Below are 26,654 nucleotides of genomic sequence, written 5' to 3'. Positions count from 1 at the left end.
GATACACATGGGATGAAGGGTTAATAGGGGTGATACACATGGGATGGGGGCTATGTGGGTGACACACAGGGAATATGGGGCTAATAGGGGTTATACACATGGGATGGGGGCTATGGGAGGGTGACAAACAGGGGATGGGGGGATTAATGATGTGACACACAGGGGATGGGGGGGTTAATGATGTGACACACAGGGGATGGGGGGGTTAATGATGTTACACACTGGGGATGGGGGGTTAATGATGTGTATCACCCCCATTAACCCCCCATCCCATAAATATCACCCCTATTAATCCCCATCCCATATGTATCACCCCTATTAACCCCCATCCCTATGTGTCACCCCCATTATCCCTGCATCTCCCTTTTTTAACACCACATTAGCCTACACTGTGTATGTTACTACACATTGAAAGCTGTGGTATAGAAATCTAATAGATGTACCGCGCATGCGCAGTATATCTGTCAGATTTGTATATCAGATTGCTATATCTGATGGAGGTGCTGCGCGCATGCGCAGTACACCCATCAGAATTCTATATCTGAAGGGTGTGCCGCAGGCATGCGCAGTGCACCCATCTGATTTCTATGTGTAAATGCCCAGCTGATCGAGCGTCATCGGAGGTAGCACACTGCATGTGGCTCCTCCGCCAGAATTCTATCAGAATTCTATACCCTGAGGCCTGGTAGCATGAATGCGCACAGATGATCTTTCGGTGACATAGGTACACAGAAAGTGACGTAGGTATAGAAATCTGATAGATATAGATTTCTGATAGAACACAGGCTGTGTCAGTCAAAGGGAGGGGAGGTGTGACTAGGGCTGCATGGACAGAAACAAAAGTGATTTTACTCCTAAATGTCAGAGAATTGAGCAGTAAAAACTGCTTCATTAAGCTAAAGCTGTTTTGTTGACTTTATAGATTAAAGACTTGAAAATATTAAAGTATCCCTTTAAAGATTCTATTTTATAAAAAAAAAAAAAAAAACTCAGAGGGGCCAGTGTAACTTTGAACGAAAAATCTAAGTGTGTGTGTGTGTGCATAAGTAAAACAACCAGAATTGTTTCAGTTGTTAAAGGGACACAGCTATTTGAAGTGGTCTGGGTACAGTGCCCCTGCCAGTTTAACCCTGCAATAGTAATTATTGCAGTTATTGATAAACTGCAATAATTACTATGCAGGGTTAACTCCACTTTAGAGTCTGTATACCAGATAGAAACTTGCGGGTTGTCAGGTGACATTTTATCGCCTAACTGATGCTGGATGTATCGGGCTGTCCTAGTGGTCTTGTGGCTGTCACCGTGCATGCGCATTAGGTCAAGGAGCAGGAGACAAGGCAGAGCCTGACCCAGCACTGAGGGACATCGCTGCTGGATTTAAGTAAGTGACAATAAGGTTCTGTGGGTGGGTGGGGGAGTCAGGCAAGCGAGGAGGACACTATAGGGAGTAATTTTGTATTCCAAGCCTGTAGTTTTCCTTTAAATAATGTACTAAATAATAAATACAGTCACAAAGGAGTTAAAGGGACACTATCACCAAAATAAGTTTTTGCTTGAATTCAGTTTTTTATGCATAGATCATGTCTCTGCAGTCTCACTGTTAAATTCTCTGCCATTTAAGGTTAAATCACTTTCTTTATCAGCCCTAGTCACGCCTCCCTGCATGTAACTGCACATCCTTCCTACTCTCTTTCTGTAAAGTGAGATCTAATGTTTGCATTTTCTCTATTGCACAGTCTGTTTAATTTAGTTATCTATCTCCTGCATTGTTAATAGAAAAAAAAAAATTCATGCAGGCTGTGTCAGTCACATACCAGCGGAGGTGTGGCTACGGTTGCATGTACAAAAACAAAAGTTATTTAACTCCTAAATGGCAAATAATAGAGCAGTGAGCCTTTTGCAGCATGATTTACTGTATACACCAAAACTGCTTCATTCAGCAAACGTTGATATAAACATTGCTGGCAATGTGTTCAGCTGCAGGGTTTGAGCAGGGGGAGGGATATAGGGACAGGATATGTTTTTGGTTTTCAAAGACTGCATTACAGTGCATTCGCCTTGTCCACACGCTATGACAATCAGTGTTTTTTTTTAAAATACATTATTTCTTATGTTAATTTGTCCCATTGTTCTTTTCTTGGTTTAGATGTGTACTTGTTACACCAACCTTTTGGGCAGCAGTGCTCTGAATGTAACTGTTCACGGGGGGGATGCGGTTAGTCACTGAAGGGATAATTCAAAGTGAATTCCAAAACTAAGGCCAAAGTAGCCTTCCAGATTCAGAGCATATTTTTTTTCCAATTCGGCAATTTTGGCCATAAATCTGAAATTCACTACGAATCTTTACTTTAGAGAATAAGCACGACTCTTGTCACCGTGTAAAATCCCAATCTGACTCTTTGTGTGATGCATTGTGTAGAGAGATCTGTGTGAGTGTGTGTGTGTCCCTTTAAACCAGGAGGCTGGTCCCGAAGGAAGTGACGGCTCTGGAAGCCGCCGCCTGGGGGAGAACATCCAAAGACCCGAGTCTGGTTAGGGCTGCGAGAATCTCTTATTTGTCCTGTGATCCCAGGAATCGAAAGCAACGTGAACCTTGCTCCGCATGGCATGTGGCACAATCACCCGGGACAACCGAGACCCGAGCCCGGCTAGGTACAGATACCCAACGTTCCAGGATACATTCTATCTATAAAATCCTGGACCAACGTGGAATCCTGGCTCTGTCCATTTCTGCCTAAGGATTGTTTGTCCAATGCCAGCAGTTTTTTTTTTTTTTAATGATTTCTCCAATCCCATTATTTAATCCGATCTTTTCCCTTTATCTCCTCCACCCTGCTCTAGCAGTTCCCCTCTTCAGATACATTCCCTTGTCAAGTGATTTACATTTCACTGGATTTGGTTCATGCACTTTTGCTCTTTAGACCTTTTTTTCTTTACCCCCCAGGCTCTCTATCTTTATCTCACTTTACTGCCAAGTCTCGTTATGTGCTATAAGCCTGGCCCATTTTTATTGTTACCCACCCTTTTGCAAGCTGAGATTTATGACATGGCAATACGTTATAAGAGTGTGAACCGTGAGAGCCTGTGGGATTTTTTCATTATTTTCTAAGACTGGACTTTTCCACATCACTGTAATACTTGGGAGGTGGGCTACCATCTCCTCCATTGCACCCATTATTGAAATATTTTTTCTGTATCTGTATCTTTTATTATGGCTACTGGGGTTCTAAACTTTTTAGTGGGGATTATTGTCTAAACACTGAACTGTAACGGATTAAAACCTGAATTGCATATGTTTTGATTTAGCAGAGTTAGAGAATTTTTCCAAATTATTTATTGTTGCATACATTTTGAAACCGTTTTCATCTCACTATAGGTAACTTTTTAGTCTTTTAGTGCACCCACCAGTATTTCACTTTTTTTTTTTTTTTTAATTATTGCCCCACTCTTCATTTCTATAACCACTCCCCTGTCTGAGTTTTTGTCCGGTTATTTATTTACGTATTTATTTTTTCTATTTAATTTTATTTTGTTTAATTCTTTTATATGCATATTCATTTTCATTTGGTTTTATCATGCTGAGTGTCTTGCTTCTGTATAGGACATTGCTTAAGTCACTTTTGCTTTGTCACATTATCTCTGATTTTGTCATTTACGGTCAAGTCTACTGTTAGATTGTGTTATGAAAACGCAGAATTCCAGATTTTTTGGGAGGTGTCTTTAGTGAACATGTTTGTGCTCGTCATCTCTACTAGCACCCCTCGATATCCCGGGATTGACGGATACATCTGCCCTGAGACAGTCCTGTTCACAAGCTTTCTCTTTTTTCTAGTTTTCCCTGATACCCCTGGATCTTCATTTACTCATCCTGGCAGCCTGGTGATGTTTCCTCTGGTGGATCTAAGGAGGTTCTTTTGGCTAATTGTTCCAATACTGTGGTGTTGCCAGACAAGCCTAAGTGAGCTAAGGGTCCGTGTGCGGCTTGAGGATGGGCAGATAGCAGAAGAAACTTTGCAAGCCGACAGTGAGAGGGACTGCATTACTCTTGAGTTTCGAAAGACTGATGGAACCTTTGTCACCTACTTGGCAGACTTCAAACAGGTGAGGATGGTCCTAAAAAACCTATACCTCTCAGAATTAATTCAATTATTGTACCATTTTTATTTGTGTAATTTTCAAATAACATCAATTTTTTTTATAAGGAAAAAACAATCTGTGAGTGCATTGGAAAACAAATAAAATTATAAAGAGTTACTCCATGCACCATGACCACTTCAGTAATTTGAAGTGATCATAGTGCCTGGAGTTTTTATGTGCAGAGTTTTGCTTTCAAATGCTGCACATACTGAGTTTAACCCCTCTGTTACCAGTAGTGTATCTCCACCTCCAACAGCATCATTGGGGTGTTATCAGCCAATCCGGAGCAAGAGATCCTGGCTGGCTTATATCAATTCTGTGCATATTTCTATGCACATAATTGCATACTTGGCTGCAAGTGCATAGCTAAAGATTTCAGCCAATGGATTCTGGCTTCTGCAGCGCCGCAGAAGCCAGATATGCATAATTAGAGCAGGAAGAGCCCAGGTAAGAGGGCAAACCATTGCAAAAAATTTTTTCCTATTACTGTGAAACAGGGCTAGAGTACTCCTCGCTTCAGATCCAGAACAGCAAGCTATAGTGGTTATGATGCTTGAAGTAACCCTTAATTTTTATTTAATTTATATTGATGGTAGGAAAAAAATTCTTGTTGTACTTCTCATGGAAGCTGCTTCTACATGTATTTAATTATTTCATTCATTCAGCCTTACAATTGAGAGAGGCTGTCTGCGGCTAAAGACATACTCCTCCCTGACAAGGAAGACTATCAATCAGTAGCCTCTCATTTTTGTTGGGGGTCTGATCTTATCCCTTAAAGCACTGTCCAGCAGGAACTTGTAGGTTAAAGGGCACATGTCTTACCTCAAACAAATTATGCTCATTATATTGAGCCTAAGATTTTATCTATACATTGTGCTAGCAGTTTTCTAGGAAATGTATAGTTTAAAAGAAAATCTTTTTAAAAGCAGGCATTTCTCTCAGCTGTCAGTGGCATTGATTGTTAATGGAGTTTAGAAAATACCTCCTACAGGATGCCCCTGTGCTCGCCACCTGTATTAGTCACAGCGCATGTGCCGTGGTTGCTATGGAAACTCCCTAATCGTCTCTTCAAGTGCCGTCTAGGAAGTATAGGAACAGATTGACGTTGTGTCACTCCATTCTGACTCTGGCAACAAAGCCAGCATGCCAACATCACTGACGAGATTTGAGACTTGGGGACGCGTCTCAAGCAGGGCAAGACAAGGAACACTTTGAGAGGAGTGCAGGTGGGCTCTAAAAAGTGGAAAGTGGTCTTTCCTGCTATCAACAGCAACTGTGGTTCAGCTCTCTCCAGCAAAACGAGAGAGAGATCCTTGCTACGTATAGTTCTGATAATATTGACACCACAAAAGAGAACCTTTTTTTTTTTTTTTTATCTTTCTTTGTTGTATTAATAGCCTGGAGTTGTTATGGTGCTTAGAGTGGCTCTTTTTGTCCCAATAAATGTTGCAAAGTACTTTTTGTAGGGTGATTTTGATACAGTTTGACTTAACCCCTTAATGCCGTTATGGGGTGCTATGAAGTCTCACAAAATAAGTGCTGTAACGTGTTGGGGTGGCATAACCTTCCCCCAAGGATCGAGCCCTCTCGTAAGGTGACATACTTGACCTCAGTGGTGATCGCAATCAAGGGGACTGCCCCGCAGGCAGTTCCCCCGCAGCCAGTCCCATCCATCTGAGTGATGTGATCGTGATGACACGGCGATCACTTGACTCGGATCGGCATGATTGGCTGCAAGTGTCAGGCTGATCCCTCAACATGTAATTTGTAAAAGCATTTAATTATAGTAAAATAATAAATACACACATTCATATTTAAACATATATATCATTTTTCAAGTGTATCATGATATATATTTTTTTCTATTTCAAGTGTATATTTATGTATTATTTTTACATTATGTGATTGTATTAATTCTATATTGAGAGACCTGCCTGGCAACCCAGGCATAAAGTCCAGATAATTTAATTGGCAAGCCATATGTTTAACCCTGTAACTTTCCAAAACACCATAAAACCTGTACATGGGGTGCATCATTGTACTCATGGGACATCACAGCATACAAGTATGTGTGCTTTTTTGCAGTAAATCCAATAGTATCACATTCACAGTTAAAATGACATGCAGAACTTGGAAAATAACTATTTCTTAAAGGAGCACTATAGGGTCAGGAATACACGTTTAAACCACCTTCTATCCCACTCTGGCCTCCCTAAATATAGTAAAATCTTACTTGTATTCACGTCTGAAGTTGCTGGCTCTGCCCCTGTCTGCCTCAAACCTGCCCCTGTCTGCTGACATCATCAGAAGTGGTGGTCTGAACCAATCACAATGCTTCCTCATAGGATTGGCTGAGACTGTCAAGGTGGCAGAGCCAGTCCAAGTCAAACACAGCCCTGGCCAATCCACATCTCATAGAGGTGCATTGAATCAATGCATCTCTCTGAGGAAAGTTCAGTGTCTTCATGCAGAAGGTGGAGACACTGAATAGCAGTGCTGCTCACTGTGCAGCACTGCCTCAGGAAGCACCTCTAGCAGCCATCTGAGAAGTGGCCAGTGGAGTTATCACTACGCTGTAATGTAATTTAAGTTGTTCTGATGACTATAGTGTCTTTTTTTATTTCTAATACTAGATTTTATTCATATTCACTTGTAATATGCAATATATATATATATATTGCATATTATTTATTTTTTTGTGTGAAATTAAAGCCCTGTTTCTCTTGAACATTTAACATATAAGTGTGGGTGCACTTACTTTTTGAAAGTCAAGGTTTTGTTTTGGTCGGAACTTGTACAATTACCTCTGTCCTTAACCCCTTAAGGACACATGACATGTGTGACATGTCATGATTCCCTTTTATTCCAGAAGTTTGGTCCTTAAGGGTTTAAAGGTTTAAATAAAGTATTCCCTAAAGAGTAATTCACACTTTGTATGTAGTCCAGGAATTTAAAGGGAATCTCCAGTGCCAGTGAAACGATCCGTTTTCCTGGCACTGGAGGGTCCCTCTCCCTCCCACCCCCCAATCCCCAGGTACTGAAGGGGTGAACACCCCTTCAGTCACTTACCTGAGGCAGCGGCTCCATTGCGTCGGCCGGTGGGCGAGAATGATCCCGCCCACCGGCCGAGGAGACCTGCCGCGCATGCGCATTAGCGCTCCCAATAGGAAAGCATTGAAAAATAATTTCAATGCTTTCCTATGGGGATTTGAGCGACGCTGGAGGTCCTCACACAGCGCGAGGACGTCCAGCGCCGCTCTAGCACAGGTTTCCTGTGCTATAGAGCAGGAAGTGACCTCTAGTTGCTGTCTAGTAGACAGCCACTGGAGGTGGAGTTAACCCTGCAAGGTAATTATTGCAGTTTATAAAAAACTGCAATAATTACACTTGCAGGGTTAGGAGTAGTGGGAGAGAATGGGCAGAAGTGGTCTGGCTGCCTGGAGTGTCCCTTTAATTCTCTAGGAAACTGATTATGTGGACTTGATGTCAGAACATGATAGTAACTTGCTTTTCAACTGAGGATTTACAAGGAATATGGTAAAGCAAAATGGTTCTTAAATGTCCATTTTGTAAAACACCCAAAAATGTGAAACCTGACTCCGTATTTTCTATTTTATTCACACTTTTTTCAAGTCCTCTGAATTTTTAATTTCCTCTACTATTTCATACTGCCAATATACGACATGCAAAATATATGGGGTCCTGCTACCATTAGTATGCTAACAAGCCATTCTGTATGATTGCAGCAGGTGTAATTATTATGCTTAGAAAGCTATTTGTTTGACCATAACCCACATCACCACCTAGTACCAGTCTAGTTTTATATGCATCAGTTTTGCTCCCATCAAAATAAAGGTGATACACCTGAAAAATATCTAGTGAAACAGCCAGCTAGTAAATGGCATTATTTCACAAATTTAATGCAGTGCCATTGGTTTCCCTTTTTGACTTTAGTAAATAGATCCCTGTTTCTAAGACAGGGCTCGACAAATCCCAGGTGCCAGGTTGCCATGTAGACTAGGAATTTTGTCCTGGCACCTGGGTGTTTGTCAGCGCGTTCAGCGATGGCTACCCAAGGCGGGCGGCTGTGCAGAATGGAGGTAGCGAGGGAGCTGTAATATTCCTTCCCTTCTCACTCTGCTCCCTTGCGTGCCATGCTGTGATGCCACTCTGGCCTTGGCATCAGTAAATGGTGCGTGAGGGAGCAGATTTCAGGACCCTTTAGCTCCACTGGACGCAGGGAAAGGATCCTCCCTAGATCTTCCAAAGGTAGGGAGGCTGAATGGATGTCAATTCAAGCAAATAATAATAATTTGTAAGTATGGTAGAGAAAGTGTGTTTAACCCCTTAAGGACACATGACATGTGTGACATGTCATGATTCCTTTTTATTCCAGAAGTTTGGTCCTTAAGGGGTTGCCCACGTTGCAGCAATGGACTAGGATGCAATGTAAACACTCTGTATTGTGCACAAATGGCTAAATTGTGGTTTTCATAAAACACAATAGCTTTTTCTTGAATGCATTTGTTTGCAAACTGTGTTTTTTTTTTTAGCTGGGTTCAACCCTTTTAGCAGAGACTCCTTCTATATTAGTAGTGTGTAACCCTGGGTTGGGACCCAAAATAGGTCCCCAATGGCAGGAGCAGGCACATTATATCCTTCAGTCTCCAGGCAGCTGGTAAATAAATCTGCTACTTTATTTGCACACTCTTTCGATGTCCCTCAAACACAGGAAACCTATTATGAAGTTGCTTTTCTATATATTACTTAGCATTTGAAGACTAATAGGGTTATTCACTAAAGTAAGAATTCAAAGTGGATTTCAAATTGTAGACCAAAGTAATCGAACTGGAAGCATATTTAACTTCTTACCTAAAATCTTTGCCAACTTGGCTATTTTGGCCTTTACTCTTCATTCTCACTGTAGTGAATAAACTTGTGGTAGCCCTGAGGCAACTTAAAACTGAAGAAGGAGCTGCCAAGATAATGCCATGTACCTCATTTAGGTCCCGGTCAAAACTTTTAACAAACTCTGTTCTTCCAGACATCAGAGACCTTATCTGAACAAATGTTTCATTAGCAGGCCTGATAATCAGACAGTGATAATGCTGTAGTCTCTCTCTGAAGAGAGTTGTTTACATATTACTTTTAGGCCCTAAAACCCTTCAATGCTTATTTACCATATTCTTTCCTAATCTAATCGGGTAAAATTAAAATACAATAGGCAAAGCAAACTAAGCTTTTGTGGTGCTTCTGTTACTTGAGCCAGGGTTTGTGTTGTACATGTGTTATCAATAATGAAGTTTCTGTGGGAGGGAGTGTGTGATGTGGCAGTTTCTCCTGTTCTGAATAAGATTGGACTTTGTCATGTGAATCTGGCATGGAACATTGCTTGCATTATCCCACTTGCATTTTTTTTTTTTTATTTAATAGCAATTTTACCACCATTTTGTGAAAATACATCTGTTTATACAATTTTCTTAAATTACATTTTTTCTTCAAACTCACATAATGTCTCTGGAGGTGGGGACGGGGGTTAAATTTCTTTTCCCTGCATTTAATTTTTTTTTTGTTTTTTTGTCCGGTAAACTCATCAGTCTTCTAAGCCTGGTATTGTGTAAAATCCATTCCCAGTGTTCCACCCCCTCCATTTCTTCTCACATGTAGGTCATGGTTAGAAATCACTTTTTCAGACAGTTTTTTTTGTTACCCTGATCCAAAAAATATTAGATATTATGTGTGAACTGAGGACATGGGGGGCTGGCCTTGGATGTAGGGATTCCTGAGCCTATTGTGCTGTAACATAATCCACAGTGAAAAAAAATCATATTTTCTGGCTTTCTAGTACTGAAGTATGTGTGCATGAAGAGATCTTGTGTAATAGGAGACATTATCGTGCATTGTTCTATACATCAATTTGTTACCAGGGAGAGGAGAGAATGCAGTTGTTCCCTGGGGTAATGTGAGATATTGTCAGGAATAGATGCATACAGTATATGTAGTTATGGTTAGTATTTAAATTCAGACATTATATGGAGCACTAAGCAGGAATATTGATTAATCACTAGTTTGAGGTAATTGTATCTAACACATTTTCTTCTTTTATTGATGGTTTGGGGTATGTAATTGCCCTCCATAATGTTCACTGTTTATGAGGCTAGTAAAAAAGCACTGCTAATGTATAGTGCTCTTTGGGGTATTGGGGAGAATTCAGATAATGTGCTATTATTATAAAACTCCTATTAATGAAGTTTCTGGGAAATTGCAATATTGTCCAACGAAAAAACAACAAAAAAACCACACGCACACACAAAAATGCTTCTAGTAACTGTCAGGCTGATAACCACTAGAGCTTATTCCTTTTGACTGTCTTCACATTCTGCTTTGATACACCCAGCAGCATGTTAATGTTGCTCTTATGTTTGTTTTTACATAGAAAGTCATTGGATTGTCATAGTGTGGCGATTGCTGCATGTGCGCCACATATATCCGAAGCTCTACGGAATCTGTTGGCGCTATATAAATGATAATGATAATAATAATAATAATATCCACAGTGCTCGACTATGCTAAGCATTGGATTGGACAATTCATATTTTCTGATTACTTCACTGGAGGCGATGCAACTGCTCTGTGGAGGCTAAGTCTAATTTCTAGAGTACACATTAACTTAAAACAAACACTATAACTTAAAAAGCCCCTTAATGGGCAAAGCTTTTGGAGTATTGCAGAGCTCCCAGTAATCTGTAGTGTATTTGACACTTCATGGGACAAAATGGATTAATTTAAAAACAAAACTTACAAAGCGACAGTACCATTGTAAAACCTGTGGTTCCACCAGGAATGTGTGGATACCCCAATCCCTGCAAGTCAAAGAATCATAACTGAAGTTTCATGCCTATTTGGAGCACTTTAATTTACAGTCCACTGGATTTCAAAAGTATTAATTAATTACTTTTCACTTTTACAACCTAATGGTAAAGCCAGCTATGGCTTTTAAAGGGACATTCTAAGCAGCAAAACAGTTTTGGTGGAGGACCTCACAATCACATGGCCGGGTTAGCTGGCTGAGGCATTGCCAGCAGGGGGACTAACTGTAATGACAGGTAGTCCCCCTGCTGGCTGGAAATCAAATTAAAAAGAATTAAAATAAGTGTTTAAAAAAAAAAAAAAAATAATAAAATTATATACTTAGATTATATATATACTGTCTAGGTGTATTTTACTATTAATATCAAATTACACGTAAACTGATGCTGATTAAATATATAATTATTGTTATATATATATATATATATATATATATATATATTATAAAAAAATATGTAAATACGTAAAAAAATACAATTAAAAAAAAATATTAAAAATAAATAATTAAAAAATATATAGATGTTATTTCGTTCTAACTGTATTGTGATATTAATATATATTTATATCAAAATACACGTAGAACAAAATAATATATATATCTATATATAAATATATACGTGTGTGTATATATATATATATATATATATATATATATATATATATATACCTATTTATAAATAAAAAAATATATATAAATATATATATATATTAATTCTACACATATATTTATGTAATATTTTTACATAATTAGGTATCTTAATTAATTACAATTAGCGGGACCTGCCTGACAACCCATGCCGAAAGTAAAGGGAATTTAATTTGCCAGCACTATATTTAACCCTATAACTTTCCAAGACACCATAAAACCTGTACATGTGGGGTACTGTTCTACTCAGGAGACTTTGCTGAACACAAATATTAGTTTTTCAAAACAGTAAAATGTATTACAACGATGATATCGCCAGTAAAAGTGACTTTTTTTGCATTTTTCACGCTCAAACAGCACTTACACGGACGATATTATTGCTGCTATACTTTTTACAGTTTTGAAACACAAATATTTGTGTTCAGCGAAGTCTCCCGAGTACAACAGTACCCCTCATGTACAGGTTTTATGGTGTTTTCAAAAGTTACAGCGTCAAATATAAGGCTTGTGTTTCATTTTTTTCACATTAAAATTCGCCAGATTGGTTACGTTGCCTTTGAGACCCTATGGTAGCCCAAGAATGAAAATTACCCCTATGATGGCATACCATTTGCAATAGTAGACAACCCAAGGTATTGCAAATTAGGGAATGTCCAGTCTTTTTTAGTAGCCATTTGGTCACAAACACTGGCAAAAAATGGCGTTTTTTGCATTTTTCACACACAAACAAATACTAACGCTAACTTTGGCCAGTGTTTGTGACCAAATGGCTACTAAAAAAGACTGGACATACCCCATTTACAATACCTTGGGTTGTCTACTATTGCAAATGGTATGCCATTATGGGTGTAAATTTTATTCCTAGGCTACTATACAGTCCCAAAGGAAACATAACCAATCTGGCGAATTTCAATTTCAAATGTAACGTGCTGTATTTGACCCTGTAACTTCCCAAAACACCATAAAACCTGTACATAGGGGGTACTGTTTTACACGTGAGACTTTGCTGAAAACAAATATGTGTATTTTATTGCAGTAAAAGCAAACAGTATTATGACATTGACAGTTAAAATGTCCTGTAGAACTAAAAAAATAACAATGTCTTATTTTCTCCCATTATTTTCATCTCAAATTATGTTTCATAGCTAAATATTTCATATTAAATGAAAGCCCTGTTTCCCCTGAATAAAATGATATATAATAAGGGGGGTGCATTTAATATGAAAGAGGTGAATTACGGTTGGACAGACATATAGCGCAAATGGCAGGTTTTGTTTACGTTTTGTTTTGTTCACAACGTGTACATTTGGCTCAGTCCTTAACCCCTTAAGGACACATGACATGTGTGACATGTCATGATTCCCTTTTATTCCAGAAGTTTGGTCCTTAAGGGGTTAAGGGGTTAATCAGCCAGTGTTCTTACCTATGCAATGGTATTTAGAAGGCACAAGCTATGAATCCATATCTCTTGTCTGCAGAGAAGAATAATAGTAGTAACCTGAAGTCAGGGTTTTTTAAGACTACACTTGGTTTAGAATTGCTTAGTTGTTCTTCTTTCACGCGTTTGGCAATGGTCACCTTGCACAGTTTGCATGGAGACTGTATATGGCGAACATGTGTTGTCTTGCACCTCGAGCTACGGAGAAAAAGAAACCGTAATCCAAGATCATGTTAAATTATGACCTGTTTATGAGGGAACTGTTTTGAACACAGACTTGTCTTTATCAAGCCATTATTTACACAAGCAGCAGGTGTCTAGAATTGTTATCAAGCACTATTACATGCATCCAGTTCAGTAGCTACTGGGTAAAATGCATGTGAGGTTGAAGAAATATGTCACTAACTATGATGCTCCTTTATTAAATAGGGAGATTGCTTCACATTTTGTAATAGACTGAAAACAAGTGAAATCTGTCAATAGTGTGTATTAACTAAATTCACTAAAAGCTGAAGCTTTAACAATATGAAAGTTACAAGTGCAAAATATATGTGGTAACTATATATTGAATCATTTTCTTAACTGTTAATTTGTCCTGAATTTCCAATTCATTGTTTCATGTGTAACTCTCAGTATTTAGATTACTTCAATTAATGGATAGTTTTAAATGGAATATAACTCTGTGCTACAAATGTTTTAGGACTTCTACTCACAAAGGGAAGGATCTAGATCCTTCAAACGCACTTCCACATTTCATTGCTTAAAAATAAATATCTGGGGAGCCTAGAGGTTGTGCGAGCAGTTTGCATCGTGGGTGTAGAAAGTGGAAGAGGAGGAGTTGGGGAGAGAATGTCTTAAGAAGAGAGCAGGGGGTAGTGGGGGCGGGGGGAAGGAAGACCGGCTGTGGTGTCGAGGATGCTGGTTCTTGGTTCCCATACCTCTTGGAAGAGAGCATATTTATGGGAGATAAAGGCATTGATTTCTTCCATTGTTTTGAGTGCGTCTTCTCTATCGATCCATTCTCTGACCGTTGGAGCAGCAGAGTTTTTCCATTTTACTGGAATGAGTAGGTTGGCAGCTGTAAAGAAGTGGGTCAGGAGGATTTTTTGTGCCTTGGAGAGGGTGCAAGGTAGGATCAGGAACACAAGTGTATGTGGGTTAGCTGTATTCCTGTCCCTGTCTTGGTCGTTGTCACTATATTAGTCCAAAATCTTTGGGTTATTGGGCAATGCCACCAGATGTGCGCAAGGGACGCCCCCGGTTGTGCGCATCTCCAGCACACATCCGGTGTGTTGGGGAACAGACCATGCAGTTTGGATGGGGAGTAGTGCCACCTGGAGATTTGCTTGTAGCCACTCTCCTGTACATTAGTGCAGATTGTTGTGTGTATTTGGGAAAAAACTGTTTTCCATTGGGGTGGTGTGAACTTAGTATTAAGGTCCATGGACCATGCTTCCGTGTAGGGAGGTAGGTGGATGGTGTGATTGGCCTGGAGAAAGGTTGAGAGCAGTTTTGTTTTAACATTTCGGGTTTTGCAATGTATCTCAAAGTCGGAGAGAGTGCGAAATCCTTTCAGCAGGGGGTGGTTGGCTTGTAAGAAGTGTAGCACCTGGGCAAAGAGGAACGTTTGCATTGTAGTTGGGGTATCTGGCCACTGGGTGGCCCTCGAGTATGGAGCCTAGTGTCAGGTAGGGTAGGTCATGTATTTGTTGGATACCTTAGTAGGTTATGGCTTGTAGTCTCTGTATGAAGATGGATTGTGGATAATAGGGCATAGCGGGAACGGGTAAGGGGATATGTTGTCGGCTTCACATAATCTTGCCCAGGTCTTAAGCATGGGTAGGGTTGTTAGATGTGTGGTGTGGTCGAAGAGCAGTGTCAAGGGATGTGCTTTTTGCCATGGGATTGTGCGGAGAGGAATCTGGAACACGGAGGCCTCCAGTATAGTCCATTGGCGTGTCTCCGGGTATTTGGACCATTCATAAATTCTGGATAACATGATAGCTTTGTAGTATCTTTCCATGTGGGGAAGACCCAATCCTCCCCAGGACTTATTTATGGTCAGGACATCGTATGGCGTTCTGGGTTGTTTTTGTGCCCAGATGAAGAGCCTTCTGAGCTTGACAAAAAGGCAATGCGTGTTTGATTTCGGCATTTAATAGGTCTTGCAGAGCCGATCGTTTAGCTGTGTACGTGCTTAGTCACGTATCTCATTTGTGTTTAGTTTCCAGAGCCTGTATTTCGTATGAGAGTGTGAATTTTGGATTCCCTGAGTTTTTGTGTTGTGATGCCAGTGCAATTATCTCGCCCTGTAGCACGCATTTGTGAGCATTCCACGTGACGGGTGGGGCTGAGGTGGGTGTTGTGTTCGTGATGAAATGGGTATGTAAGGAATACCTGAGGTGGGAGATTATATCCGGATCATTAAGGAGAAGGTCGTTCAGTTTCCACTTCAACGATTTCTGTGGAAGAGTAGTTATTGTTATGTCGGGAGACAGGGGCGCATACGTGCATACGAATACGTGATCGAACCATAACTACTGGATTGTATCAGGTGGAGGAATCTGTGTGGGAGGAAGAACATGTCTAGTCTGGAATATGTTTGTGTGACGTGTGAGTAATAAGAAAAGTCTTTATCGGTCGGGTGGGTAGTGCGCCAACAGTCGTACAGTTGGGCATGGCCCAACAATTTTGCCATTTGTTTACGTGCAGATGTCTGCTGTATGGGACGTTGTGTCCATTTGTGAATATAGGAACAGGTTAAAGTTTCCTCAGGGGAGTAGAATACCCTCAGCGTATTGTTCTATGGCTTTGAGCTGTTTTCTGAGTGTTTTACTTTGGTGTTGACGGGTATATTTGCGCAGGCACCAGTTAGGGAGCAACACTTGGGTAGGATCAGGAACTCAGCCAATGGCGCTGGTAGAAATCTTCAAGCAGTCCTTTTCGAGACCAGTTTGGGTATAGGCATGGTGGGAGCGAGCGGGAGCACATTTCCAGCCCCAGGCTCTTATGTAGGCCAGCATCTTCGAGCCACGAAGAGGGAGGCTCTGAGAGCCCAGTCTTCCTCCTTTGCGGCAGACAGCCCTCTGTCGGTGTGGGCGATGCTGTAGGGTCTTGCCTCTGGTGGCCTTTGGCCTGGGTGTGCGAAGAGTGCATCCAACCGCTGCAGAGATTGCTCCACGAGGTTCTAGAGAGCCCCTTCGGGATGTGGAGTTGTGCTTATCAGGGAGTTAGATGCGTCCGCCATCTTGGGGACACTCCTGCCATTGCGGGGATGATGTGCGGGATTCAGGTCAGGTAGGTAGGCTCTGAGTGGCAAGTGATGTAGGGGAAAGGACCGGGAAAGGACCCCCACCAGTCACAGAGGGGATACGGGACTCTGCCCCAAGGCAGCCGGCAGGTTCCTGCCCAAGAGGTCGGCCGCAGCTCCAGGTTAGGCCTTAACCAGACCGCAAGTCAGACAGGTCGGTTGTAAGTCACATATATGAGTGGCACAACTGCTTCCCGGCTTCACCCTGTGTCAGTATGATTCGTTGTTGCGATTGTACTGCCATGTTTTTGAGTAAATACTGCAAATGGTTGAGGAGCTCAAGTCTCGTCGACCATTTGGCATGGCGGTCAAGCCCCGCCTCCCTTGTCTCTGCATATTCTTATGCCTCTAGACCTCTGTTTAGCGTGTCATTTGTATAAAAAAGTGCAGTACTCCAACGTTTTATGTCCAACATAATTTCAACTTTTTGTGCATACTCATGTAAAACGTTATTATAAGCTTCTAAGTTTATTCATGCACTATAAAAATAAAGAATAAAACAAAAATTAAGATCTGCCTACAGTCAATCTCAAGCAATAGTGTATTTTTTGTGTGTTTTAATATCCTATTTAAAAAGTGATCACTACTTCCTCACAAACTGTTCTTTGTACAATAGTTTTCTATGATCTATACCAGCTACTGGACTTGTATGTGTGTGTGTGTGTATATGGTAGTGACTTTGTAAGGGAGATTTTTGTTTTGTGTATAACTTTTTTTTTTTTTTTAATTTTATTTATTTTCTCCTCACTTAAGTTTCACGACCTACTGAGGGCCCCAAGCTAAGGCAGTTAAAATGTAAATACACATAATTTTACATCTGTTCCCTCTCAAGATATGTACTCTGTACTTTTTCTACTTAGTCCGGATTTCCCCCTAGTTCATTCACCGCTATATTTGGTGTGTGTGTGTGTGTGTGTGTGTGTGTGAATGTGTATCATTTTCACTTGGCCACAGAATTAGGATCTCTTTGCACTGCATGCAGGCATGACCTACTGAAATTGCATTTGCAATCTGGTCAGTCCTTGTTTGTAGTTCTTTTACCTCATAATTCCTAACCGTTTCCTGTTCACTTCTGTGTGTGACCTAACATATTCCTGACTTTTCTACTTGCCAGTCTAAGTCTTCTCTGCATTGTATCTAGTTGCTTTGAAGGTTTGTCTTGCTGTGTGTCAATACAGAAATAAATGTTAGCAAACTGCAGTATCTTTAGAAAATACTGCAGTGAGTGCAGGTGGCACTCGACCATTTGTTCCCAGTGCAAAGCACTAAAATCCGCACCAATTTTCCCAAACGGAAAAAGTCATCCAGACAAATATGACTAATGGAGGCCACTAGCTTTTCCAAAGAGGCGAATTGGTCAGCAAGGTATCTAAAGGTGTTTATAATGCCAAAGACTTAAGTGAGAGAAAATGCTTGTTTGATATGTTATTTGTCTTCTCTTTCCAGAGTGTGAAGATTTTCAGAGTCTTGATATTGGGGGAGCTAGAGAGAGGACAAAGTCAGTTCCAGGCTCTCTGCTTCATTACTCAGCTGCAGAGCAATGAGATTATCCCCAGTGAGTCCATGGCCAAACTACGTCAGGTGAGAACGTTATTATAGACATTTTTTATTCTATGAAATTGTGAATTATTCAGTAAAGGCTAAAAAAAAAAAATATGGTGTAGGGGTGTTTGTGAATTTATTTAGTTTTATTGTACCAGAGAGAGCAGGATCAGGTTGGGAGGTACTCAAATCGCAACACAATCCTATACAAATGATTAATTTACAAAGCTTGTTATAGGTTTATTAACCCCTTAAGGACACAGCTTCAGAAGCTGGACATACCCTTAAGGACACAAGCAATTTTTGCAGTTTTTGCTGTTTGTGTTCAAATGCAATTTGCATCTCTCTCATTTATTGTACCAACACATATTATATACCGTTTTTTAGACAACAAAAAGGGCTTTAATTTGATGTGACCTATACATGTATAAAATCTCAATTATTACAAAAAAAATGCAAAATAATGTGGAAAAAACAAAAAAACACTTTTTTCCTCACGTTTTGGCAATAATAATGTGTGCATAATATGTACAGCTTAGGAAAAGTAAAGTCAAAATCAATTAATTTATGTGTCTTGATTTACAAAGTACATAATATGTGTAGGATTTCAGTTTATTTTGAAAGTTACAGGTCACAAACTACAAGGTCTAAAATAAAATTTCAATGTGAAACAATTTTAGAAGTTGGTATGTTTGTCTTAGAAGTTTAATACCCATTACAGGAAACAGAATTGCCACACAAAAGTATATATTTATATAAAGTAGACATCACAGGCTATACCGAAGGTTAGTTTGACACTTTTTGCGTAGCCATTTCACCGCCAATCTCTGCTAAATATTGGAGTAAAATTGTGTTTTTTCTCTATTTTGGCATATTCACATGTAACAAGGTTTTTGTAATGTGTATTTCGTAAATCTAGTGTGTGCTATCCCTGTACAGAACCCCATATTGTGTTCAGCTACATCTGCTGAGTACAACGATACCCCCATTGTATACCTTTGCCCCTATTCTGTGAAGCTACAGTGCCATATAGGAGACCATGCTATTTCAGTTTCTATAGTTGGAATTTTCATAGATGGTCATATGTCTGAATTTGTGGCATTATAGCCATTTGACTGTTCAAATAACCCCATAAAGGCCTTCCATTTGAGAAAGCAGACACTCCAGGGTATGTTATTAGGCATATAGTATACCTTAACTTGCCACCATGTTTTCACCAATTTATTTCAAATTTTGTGGTGAGAAAAAAAATTAATATTTTTTTTTTTACATACATGTTGCATTTTCGCTGGGTATTTCTTACATTTGATAAGTGCCACTGTCATAAATTCCCCCTAAGTATGCTCAGTTACCTCTTCTGAGTAAAACAATATGCCCAATGTATGACCCAGACACTATTTTGTTTAGTTACAGTGCTGTGAAAGAGATGTGATAAGTTCAGGTTTTTAAGTGTGAATTTACATGGAGAGTTTTAATGGGTCCGTATTCTATTTTTAAATCTGTTAGCAGGCTGCTTTTTCCAATTACCCCAAAAAGGCATACAATTTCTTGAAGACGCCCAAGGGTATTTCAAATGGAAAATTTTGAACCTTAGCGTGGGATAATTTTTCCGTTAGCTTGTATCAAGTGCAGTGGTAAAAGCATTATTTTTCTGCCTTTTTGACACACACAATGAGTTTGTACTGTATATTTTGCAAACCTTATGTATGCTACGGCTATATAATACTTCCTATCTTGCTCAGCTATGTCGTCTGAGCGCAGCAATACCCCCATATGTACCTTTGCCAGGTATATGTGGACATTGAAGGGGCACATTTGAGACAGTCATTCCAGTTTTTTCAAACTTTACATTTTTACGCTGTGTCCATACCCCACTTTGGAGGTTTGTTTGTAGGTTAATTATTCCAGCTATCCCATAAAAGCATACTATTTCTTAAAGAAGACATCCCCGGGTATTTCAAAAGGCTTATTTTGAACCTTAGTGGGGGATCATTTTTCTGCTAGCTTGTACCAAGTGTAGTGGTAATGAGCATTTTTCACTGCTTTTTTTTACACACACAATGAGTTTGTACTGTATATTTTGCAAACCTTATGTATGCTACGGCTATATAATACTTCCTATCTTGCTCAGCTATGTCGTCTGAGCACAGCAATACCCCCATATGTACGTTTGCCAGGTATATGTGGACATTGAAGGGGCACATTTGAGACAGTCATTCCAGTTTTTTCAAACTTTACATTTTTACGCTGTGTCCATACCCCACTTTGGAGGTTTGTTTGTAGGTTAATTATTCCAGCTACCCCATAAAGGCATACCATTTCTTAAAGAAGACACCCCAGGGTATTTCAAAAGATGTATTTTAACCCTTAGCATGAAATAATTTTTCCGCTAGCTTATACCAAGTGTACTGGTAATACGCTTTTTATATGCCTTTTTGACATACTCAATGAGTTTGTAAAATATATTTTGCAAACCTTATATGTGTTACAGCAGTATAATACATCATATGTTGCTCCGCTATGTCACCTGAGTACAGCAATACCCCCGTATGTACCTTTACCAGGTATATGACAACGTTGAAGGGGCACATTTGAGACACAAGGTAGAATTTTTACGCTGGGTCCATGCCCCACTTTGGAATTTTTTTAATAGGTTGTGTTTTCCATTTACTTCACAAAGGCATACCATTTCCTAAAGAAGACACCCAGGGTGTTTCAAAAGGCATATTTGAAACCTTACCGTGGTATCATTTTTTCGCTAGCCTGTACCAAGTGTAGCGGTAATACGCATTTCCCCCCTTTTTTAAACATTTTTTTAAAACTTTTTAAAAGTTTTTTTTTAACTTTTAAAAAGTTTTATTTAGCTTTTAACAACTTATTTTACTATTTTAAAACTTTGTTTAAACTTTTCAAAAGTTTTTTTTAACTTTTTATTGTTTTGTTTTTTTTAACTTTTAACACCTAACTAGCCTAACCGTAAATCCCCAAATTTCCCTACTAACTTCTACCCACCTTAGCTAAATAAATAAATATTTTAAAATATTTAAAAGAATTAATTACATACATTTAACCCCTGAGGATTTAAAAAAAAAATTAAAAGTTAACCCTCAGGGGTTAAAAGAAAAAAATCAGATCACAGTGAAATACTGTGATCTGTATTTTGATCACTGCAGGCAGTGATCAAAGGGCAGGGAAGGGGTTCAATTTTATTTGAAAGAGGTGGGGGGGGGTGGGATTTTGTAACTATCTGTTTTTTTGTTTTTTTACAGGGAGAGACAGATCAGCACTGATCTGTCTCTCTGCTGTTCACAGCTCACACGGAGCTGCAGGGAAACAGATCGGGTTTCACTGCAGCACATGTGATCGCTCTGACTCCCGGTCAGAGTGATCACATGGGCTGAATCAGTGAAACTGCCCATGGTAGTGTGCCTCCGATAGGGAGACACACTACAGGCAGATTAACCCCACGATTGTGGCAATCAGGGGTTAATTTTCATTTTTGATGGAAATTTTCCATCATGCGTCCTTAAGGGGAGTGCTGCAATGACGGAAAATTTCCGTCATGCGTCCTTAAGGGGTTAAATTATTGCAAAATGCTTAAAGGAATATTTTAAGCACCAAAACAGCTTTAGCTTAATCAAGTGGTTTAGGTGTATAGATCATGCCGTGCAGCTTCACTACTCAATTCTCAGCCGTTTACTTAGACTGCAGAGGTATGACCTATACACGAAAACCACTCCATAAAGCTAAAGTTGTTTTGGTGCTCTAAGTGTTCTTTAACGTGATGTGGTGTTACTCTAAATTTGAAATTTGGCAGCATGTAATACAAAACAGGAAAACAAGCACAAGCTTTAAAGTTCAAATAAGTTTATGACTATATAGATTCACTTGCACAATGTGGGGTATCGATACTAATTTTGATGCTCCCAGCATTGCAGCCTTCCCCTCTACATATTTAGAAATTCCTCCATTTGTGGTACTTTAACACAAAGCCATATCAATTTCTGATGTAAATAATTGCATTTAGAAATGTTATACTGACCGCCACTAGAGGTGCTCCTGCTGCACTGACCTAATGAAACCTGGGGTCATAGGAAAGCACCGGATTTAATGCTTTTCTATAAATATTGGATGAGCGAGGCACTTGCTGCCATGCACATCAGGTCCCCCAATGCTCCTCTGAAGATCATTGGTTTGGTCCATCGTAGGAGGAAGACCTGATGTTATGTGAGGCAGAGAGGAGAGCAGCGCCAAGTGTATTTCGACACTGCAAAAAGCGTTAAATCCAGTGCTTTCCTATGACCCCTTATTTTTTGTATTTTATTTGGGGGGAGGGGCGGACTATGGGACAGGGCACCATGACACAGGTTTTTGTTCCTAACATTAGAGTGCTACTTTAATTGATGCATTTTTCCGTGCCATAGAATTAAATGGACACATTTAAAAAAAAAAAAAAATAAAAAAAAAAAATTATAATCTATATCGAAAATGAAAGGCTTCTGGATTTCCCCAGACTTTTATGACATGTTTGCTGTGAAACAGAGGCATTCAAGAAAACAAATTTGATGTGGAAGAACCCACATTACTGAATGTAGTGTTATGCAATGTAATTGTCGTTTTTTTGTTTGTTTTGTTTTTTATTTAATTTTTTTTTGAGAGGGACGGGGATGTGCAACTATTATTATTATTTTTCCTTGTAAACTTCTTTTACTTTATGGATCTCATCCTAACACGTTTTAAGTCAATTAATTATCTGAGTAGTTTTAAACTGAATTTAAACGGAGAGTATAGGCACCATAACCATTACAGTTTATTGTGGTGGTTCTGGGGAGAAAGGGTCTATTCTAAGAAAAGGCAGTGTTTACACTACTTCTGTTGCGGTCACCGGCCCGCCGAGCCTCACGGTCGTGCCCGACCGGCACGACCGCTCCGACTACACGAGCTTACCTGCTCGTCGGCGAGCCGGGAACCGCGCACGTAGTTCTTCCGGGCATCGCGCCCAGATCCAAGATGGCGCCGACCGCGTGGTCGCGTCTATTGCTAGCCCCGCCCCCGAGAATTATACCAACGTGTGCGTGACGTCACGACGTCAACGCACACGCACGTTTTGGGGTCAGAGGTCGCCCTCTGACCAATCATAGCCTAGAGAGGGGTATTTAAACCCCTAGCTTTCCCCATTACTTTGCCATGTCGTGGTTTCAGTTTCCTGGTTTCCTGAAAGTGCTATTCTCGTGTTTCTGATTTCCTGGTATCCTGATCCTTGGCGTTTCCCTGGTTATTCTGATCTCTGGTTTCCCTGACTTGGCTTGTTTATCGGTATTGAGTATTTTCTGGCTTCCTTGACCTCGGCTTTCCCTTTGACCATTCTCTGTCTCTAGCGTATTAGTCCGGCCATTCTAAGGACCGGTTTACGCTCTCTCCTATTATTTTCCTTTTCTTACTTATGTATATGTTTACATAGTTTCTGCGTGCTGGACCACATTACTAGTCGTGACATTACGACATGGCCATGGATCCTGCAGAACTATGCAAGCATATGATCGCATGTGAGAGTAGGGTGGAGGATATGGACCACAGGTTAGACCAATTTGCCCAGGCATTTCAGACCTTGCTCCAGAGGACTGCCTATTTAGAGGTCCCTCCGGTACCACCTGTGGTTCCGCCACCTGTAGTGGTTCCCGTACCACATAAACCACCGTCCATAACCTTGTCACCGCCCCCTCGCTATGGAGGTGATTCTAAGGAATTCAGAGGTTTTTTAAACCAAATTGAATACCACTTTGAGGCCTCCCCAGGTTCATTCCCAACAGATAGATCTAAAATAGGCTATCTGATGAACCAATTAACTGGAAAAGCTTTGACCTGGGCTAACCCCTTATGGGAAAGTGGTGACGCAGTAGCCCGTGATTACAATACTTTTCTTACGGCCTTTAAAGCTACATTTGAACCTAAAGGCAGGGAGAAGAACGCTGCCAAAGCCCTTATGCGAATCAAGCAAGGCAGTCGTTCTGTAGCCGATTATGCTATAGAGTTCAGGACATTAGCGTCTGAGGTTGATTGGACCAATAGCGGTCTGGTGGCTGCTTTCTCTGAAGGTTTAGCTGAGAATATACACGATGAGACTGCAGCTAGAGACCTTCCGGTTAATCTTAACGAGTTTATTGCCTACATGATAGACATTGACAACCGGCTCAGAGAGAGAGAGAAAAACAAACAACGTAACAGACGCTCTAATTTGTCCATAGCCCCTCGTTTCTCTAACCCAGTGGTGAGTAGCCAAACGCCTCTTCCAGAGCCTGAACCCATGCAATTGGGTAGTGCTAAACTCACTGAGGCAGAGAGACAACACAGACGTAACGAGGGGTTATGTATGTATTGTGGCAAGAAGGGGCATCTAAGGTCGTCATGCCCGGTTCGGCCGGAAAACTTGCACACCTAAGGCACGTACGGGGACCGACCTTAGGTGTGATGTGTATGTCCCCTAAATTGACTAAGAACCGTTTCCTTATCAAAGTAACCTTATCTTTCGAGAACACTACTGTTCAATGTGAGGCTATGATTGACTCTGGGGCAGCGGAGAATTTCCTAGACAAAGAATTCTCTGCAAAACATCTCCTGCCCTTAAGACATAAAGAGAAACCTATAGCAGTCGAGGCCATTGATGGGAGGCCACTTACCCAGCCTTTCATCACACACGAAACTCTGCCAATCACTGTTTCAGTGGGTGTTCTCCATTCTGAAGAAATGACCTTTCAAATTATCTCTTCACCTACAGTTCCGATAATACTCGGTTTCCCTTGGCTCCTTAAACACAATCCACGTTTGGATTGGATTGAAGGAGAGATTGTGAGTTGGGGGGAGAGATGCAAAGGTGTCTGCTTTAAACAAATCCCACAACCTATTGGCACCATTAATGTTCCTGTTACACCTCCCTTGACCACACAAATTCCACAACAGTATATGGATTTGAAAGAGGTATTTAACAAGGTCCAGTCAGAAGGGTTACCTCCTCATAGACCTTATGACTGTACTATAAATTTATTACCAGGGACTATGCCTCCCAAGGGAGGAATCTATGCCTTGTCTCCCCAGGAAAATCTTTGTTTAGAGGAATACATTAAGGAGGCTCTCAGAAAGGGTCATATCCGTAGGTCCTCCTCACCAGCCGGGGCTGGATTCTTCTTTGTCTCTAAAAAAGAAGGAGACCTACGCCCTTATATTGATTATAGGGGTTTGAATAGGATTACCATTAAAAACGCCTACCCTATTCCCCTTATATCAGAGCTATTTGACAGATTGAAGGGAGCTCGAGTCTTTACCAAGCTCGATCTCCGAAGTGCATACAATCTAGTCAGGATTAAGGACGGTCACGAATGGAAGACCGCATTTAACACCAGAATGGGACATTACGAATACCTGGTTATGCCGTTTGGATTATGTAACGCTCCAGCGGTATTCCAGGATTTTATTAACGATGTCCTAAGAGAGTACCTTCACATGTTCGTTCTAGTGTATTTGGACGACATTCTCATCTATTCCCCAGACCTAGAGACACATCACGAACATGTGAGAATTGTACTGAAAACCCTGTTACAAAACGGCCTTTACTGTAAACTGGAGAAATGCCAGTTTGACCAAACGGAGATACAATTCCTTGGATACGTTATATCTCCGTCTGGTTTCCAGATGGACCCTCGTAAACTGGAGGCAGTCTTACAGTGGCCATTACCCAAGGGCCTTAAAGCTACTCAACGCTTTATAGGTTTTGCAAATTACTACCGCAAATTCATAAGGGGATTTTCCTCCGTGATTTCCCCTATAACCAATTTAACAAAAAAAGGAACAAATTGTATATCTTGGCCCAAAGAAGCAAGAGAGGCATTTGAACAATTAAAATTTTTATTTTCCTCAGCACCTGTCCTGATCCATCCTGATCCATCCAAACCATTTATCCTAGAGGTGGATGCATCAGAAACAGGAGTTGGAGCCATTCTGTCTCAAAGAGAAAGTCCTGATACGCCTTTACATCCCTGTGGATTTTACTCTCGCAAACTCACACCTGCAGAGAGGAATTACGACATAGGGAATAGGGAACTTTTGGCCATTGTACTTGCCCTTAAGGAATGGAGGCATCTCTTAGAAGGTTCCAAAGAGCCACTTTTGATCTTTACTGATCATAAGAATTTGGCTTATATTGGGGACGCTAAGAGACTGTCCTCTCGTCAGGCTAGGTGGTCATTGTTCCTCTCCCGATTCAATTTCGTAATTACGTACCGGCCTGGTACTAAAAACACCAAGGCAGATGCACTTTCTCGGAAGTTCGAGACAGATGAAGTACCAGAACAGGAGATATATCCTATTGTACCTCCTGAATGCCTCATTGCCACTACTGTTTCCGAAGTGTCTTCTCCACTCTTCTGTGCCATAATAGCAGATCAAACTCAGGCACCTGTGGGAAAACCTCCGGACAAACTGTATGTGTCACCTCAGTTTCGAAAGAAGGTACTAGATTTGTTCCATGACAACCTCACAGCGGGCCATCCTGGAGTCCATAAAACTCTCTCAGCCGTCTCCAGGAGGTTTTGGTGGCCTGCTCTTAGAAACGATATCAAAGATTATGTTGGGGCATGTCAAATATGTGCAGTTTCTAAAGTTCCTCCTAGGTCACCTCCCTAACTGTTACAACCACTGCCCATACCTAGTGCTCCATG

At 40.5% G+C, this 26,654-nt stretch overlaps 1 protein-coding gene across 1 annotated transcript in view; it reads left to right on the top strand.

The window, feature by feature from the left end:
• Positions 1-2,473: 2,473 nt before the first annotated feature.
• The window catches only part of OAF (out at first homolog), a 38,011-nt gene continuing 13,830 nt past the window's right edge, over positions 2,474-26,654 (top strand). Inside the window, exons 1-3 of the mRNA XM_063436928.1 lie at positions 2,474-2,652; positions 3,833-4,101; positions 17,848-17,982. Of these exons, the coding sequence (XP_063292998.1) occupies positions 3,883-4,101; positions 17,848-17,982 (354 nt within the window). The 5' untranslated portion in view covers positions 2,474-2,652; positions 3,833-3,882. The remainder of the gene's footprint in view (positions 2,653-3,832; positions 4,102-17,847; positions 17,983-26,654) is intronic.

Source organism: Pelobates fuscus, chromosome 11, assembly GCF_036172605.1.
Source record: "Pelobates fuscus isolate aPelFus1 chromosome 11, aPelFus1.pri, whole genome shotgun sequence".
Taxonomy (NCBI): Eukaryota; Metazoa; Chordata; class Amphibia; order Anura; family Pelobatidae; genus Pelobates; species Pelobates fuscus.
Note: the sequence above shows the minus strand (reverse complement) of the source record. Positions and strands in the feature narration are given on the sequence as shown.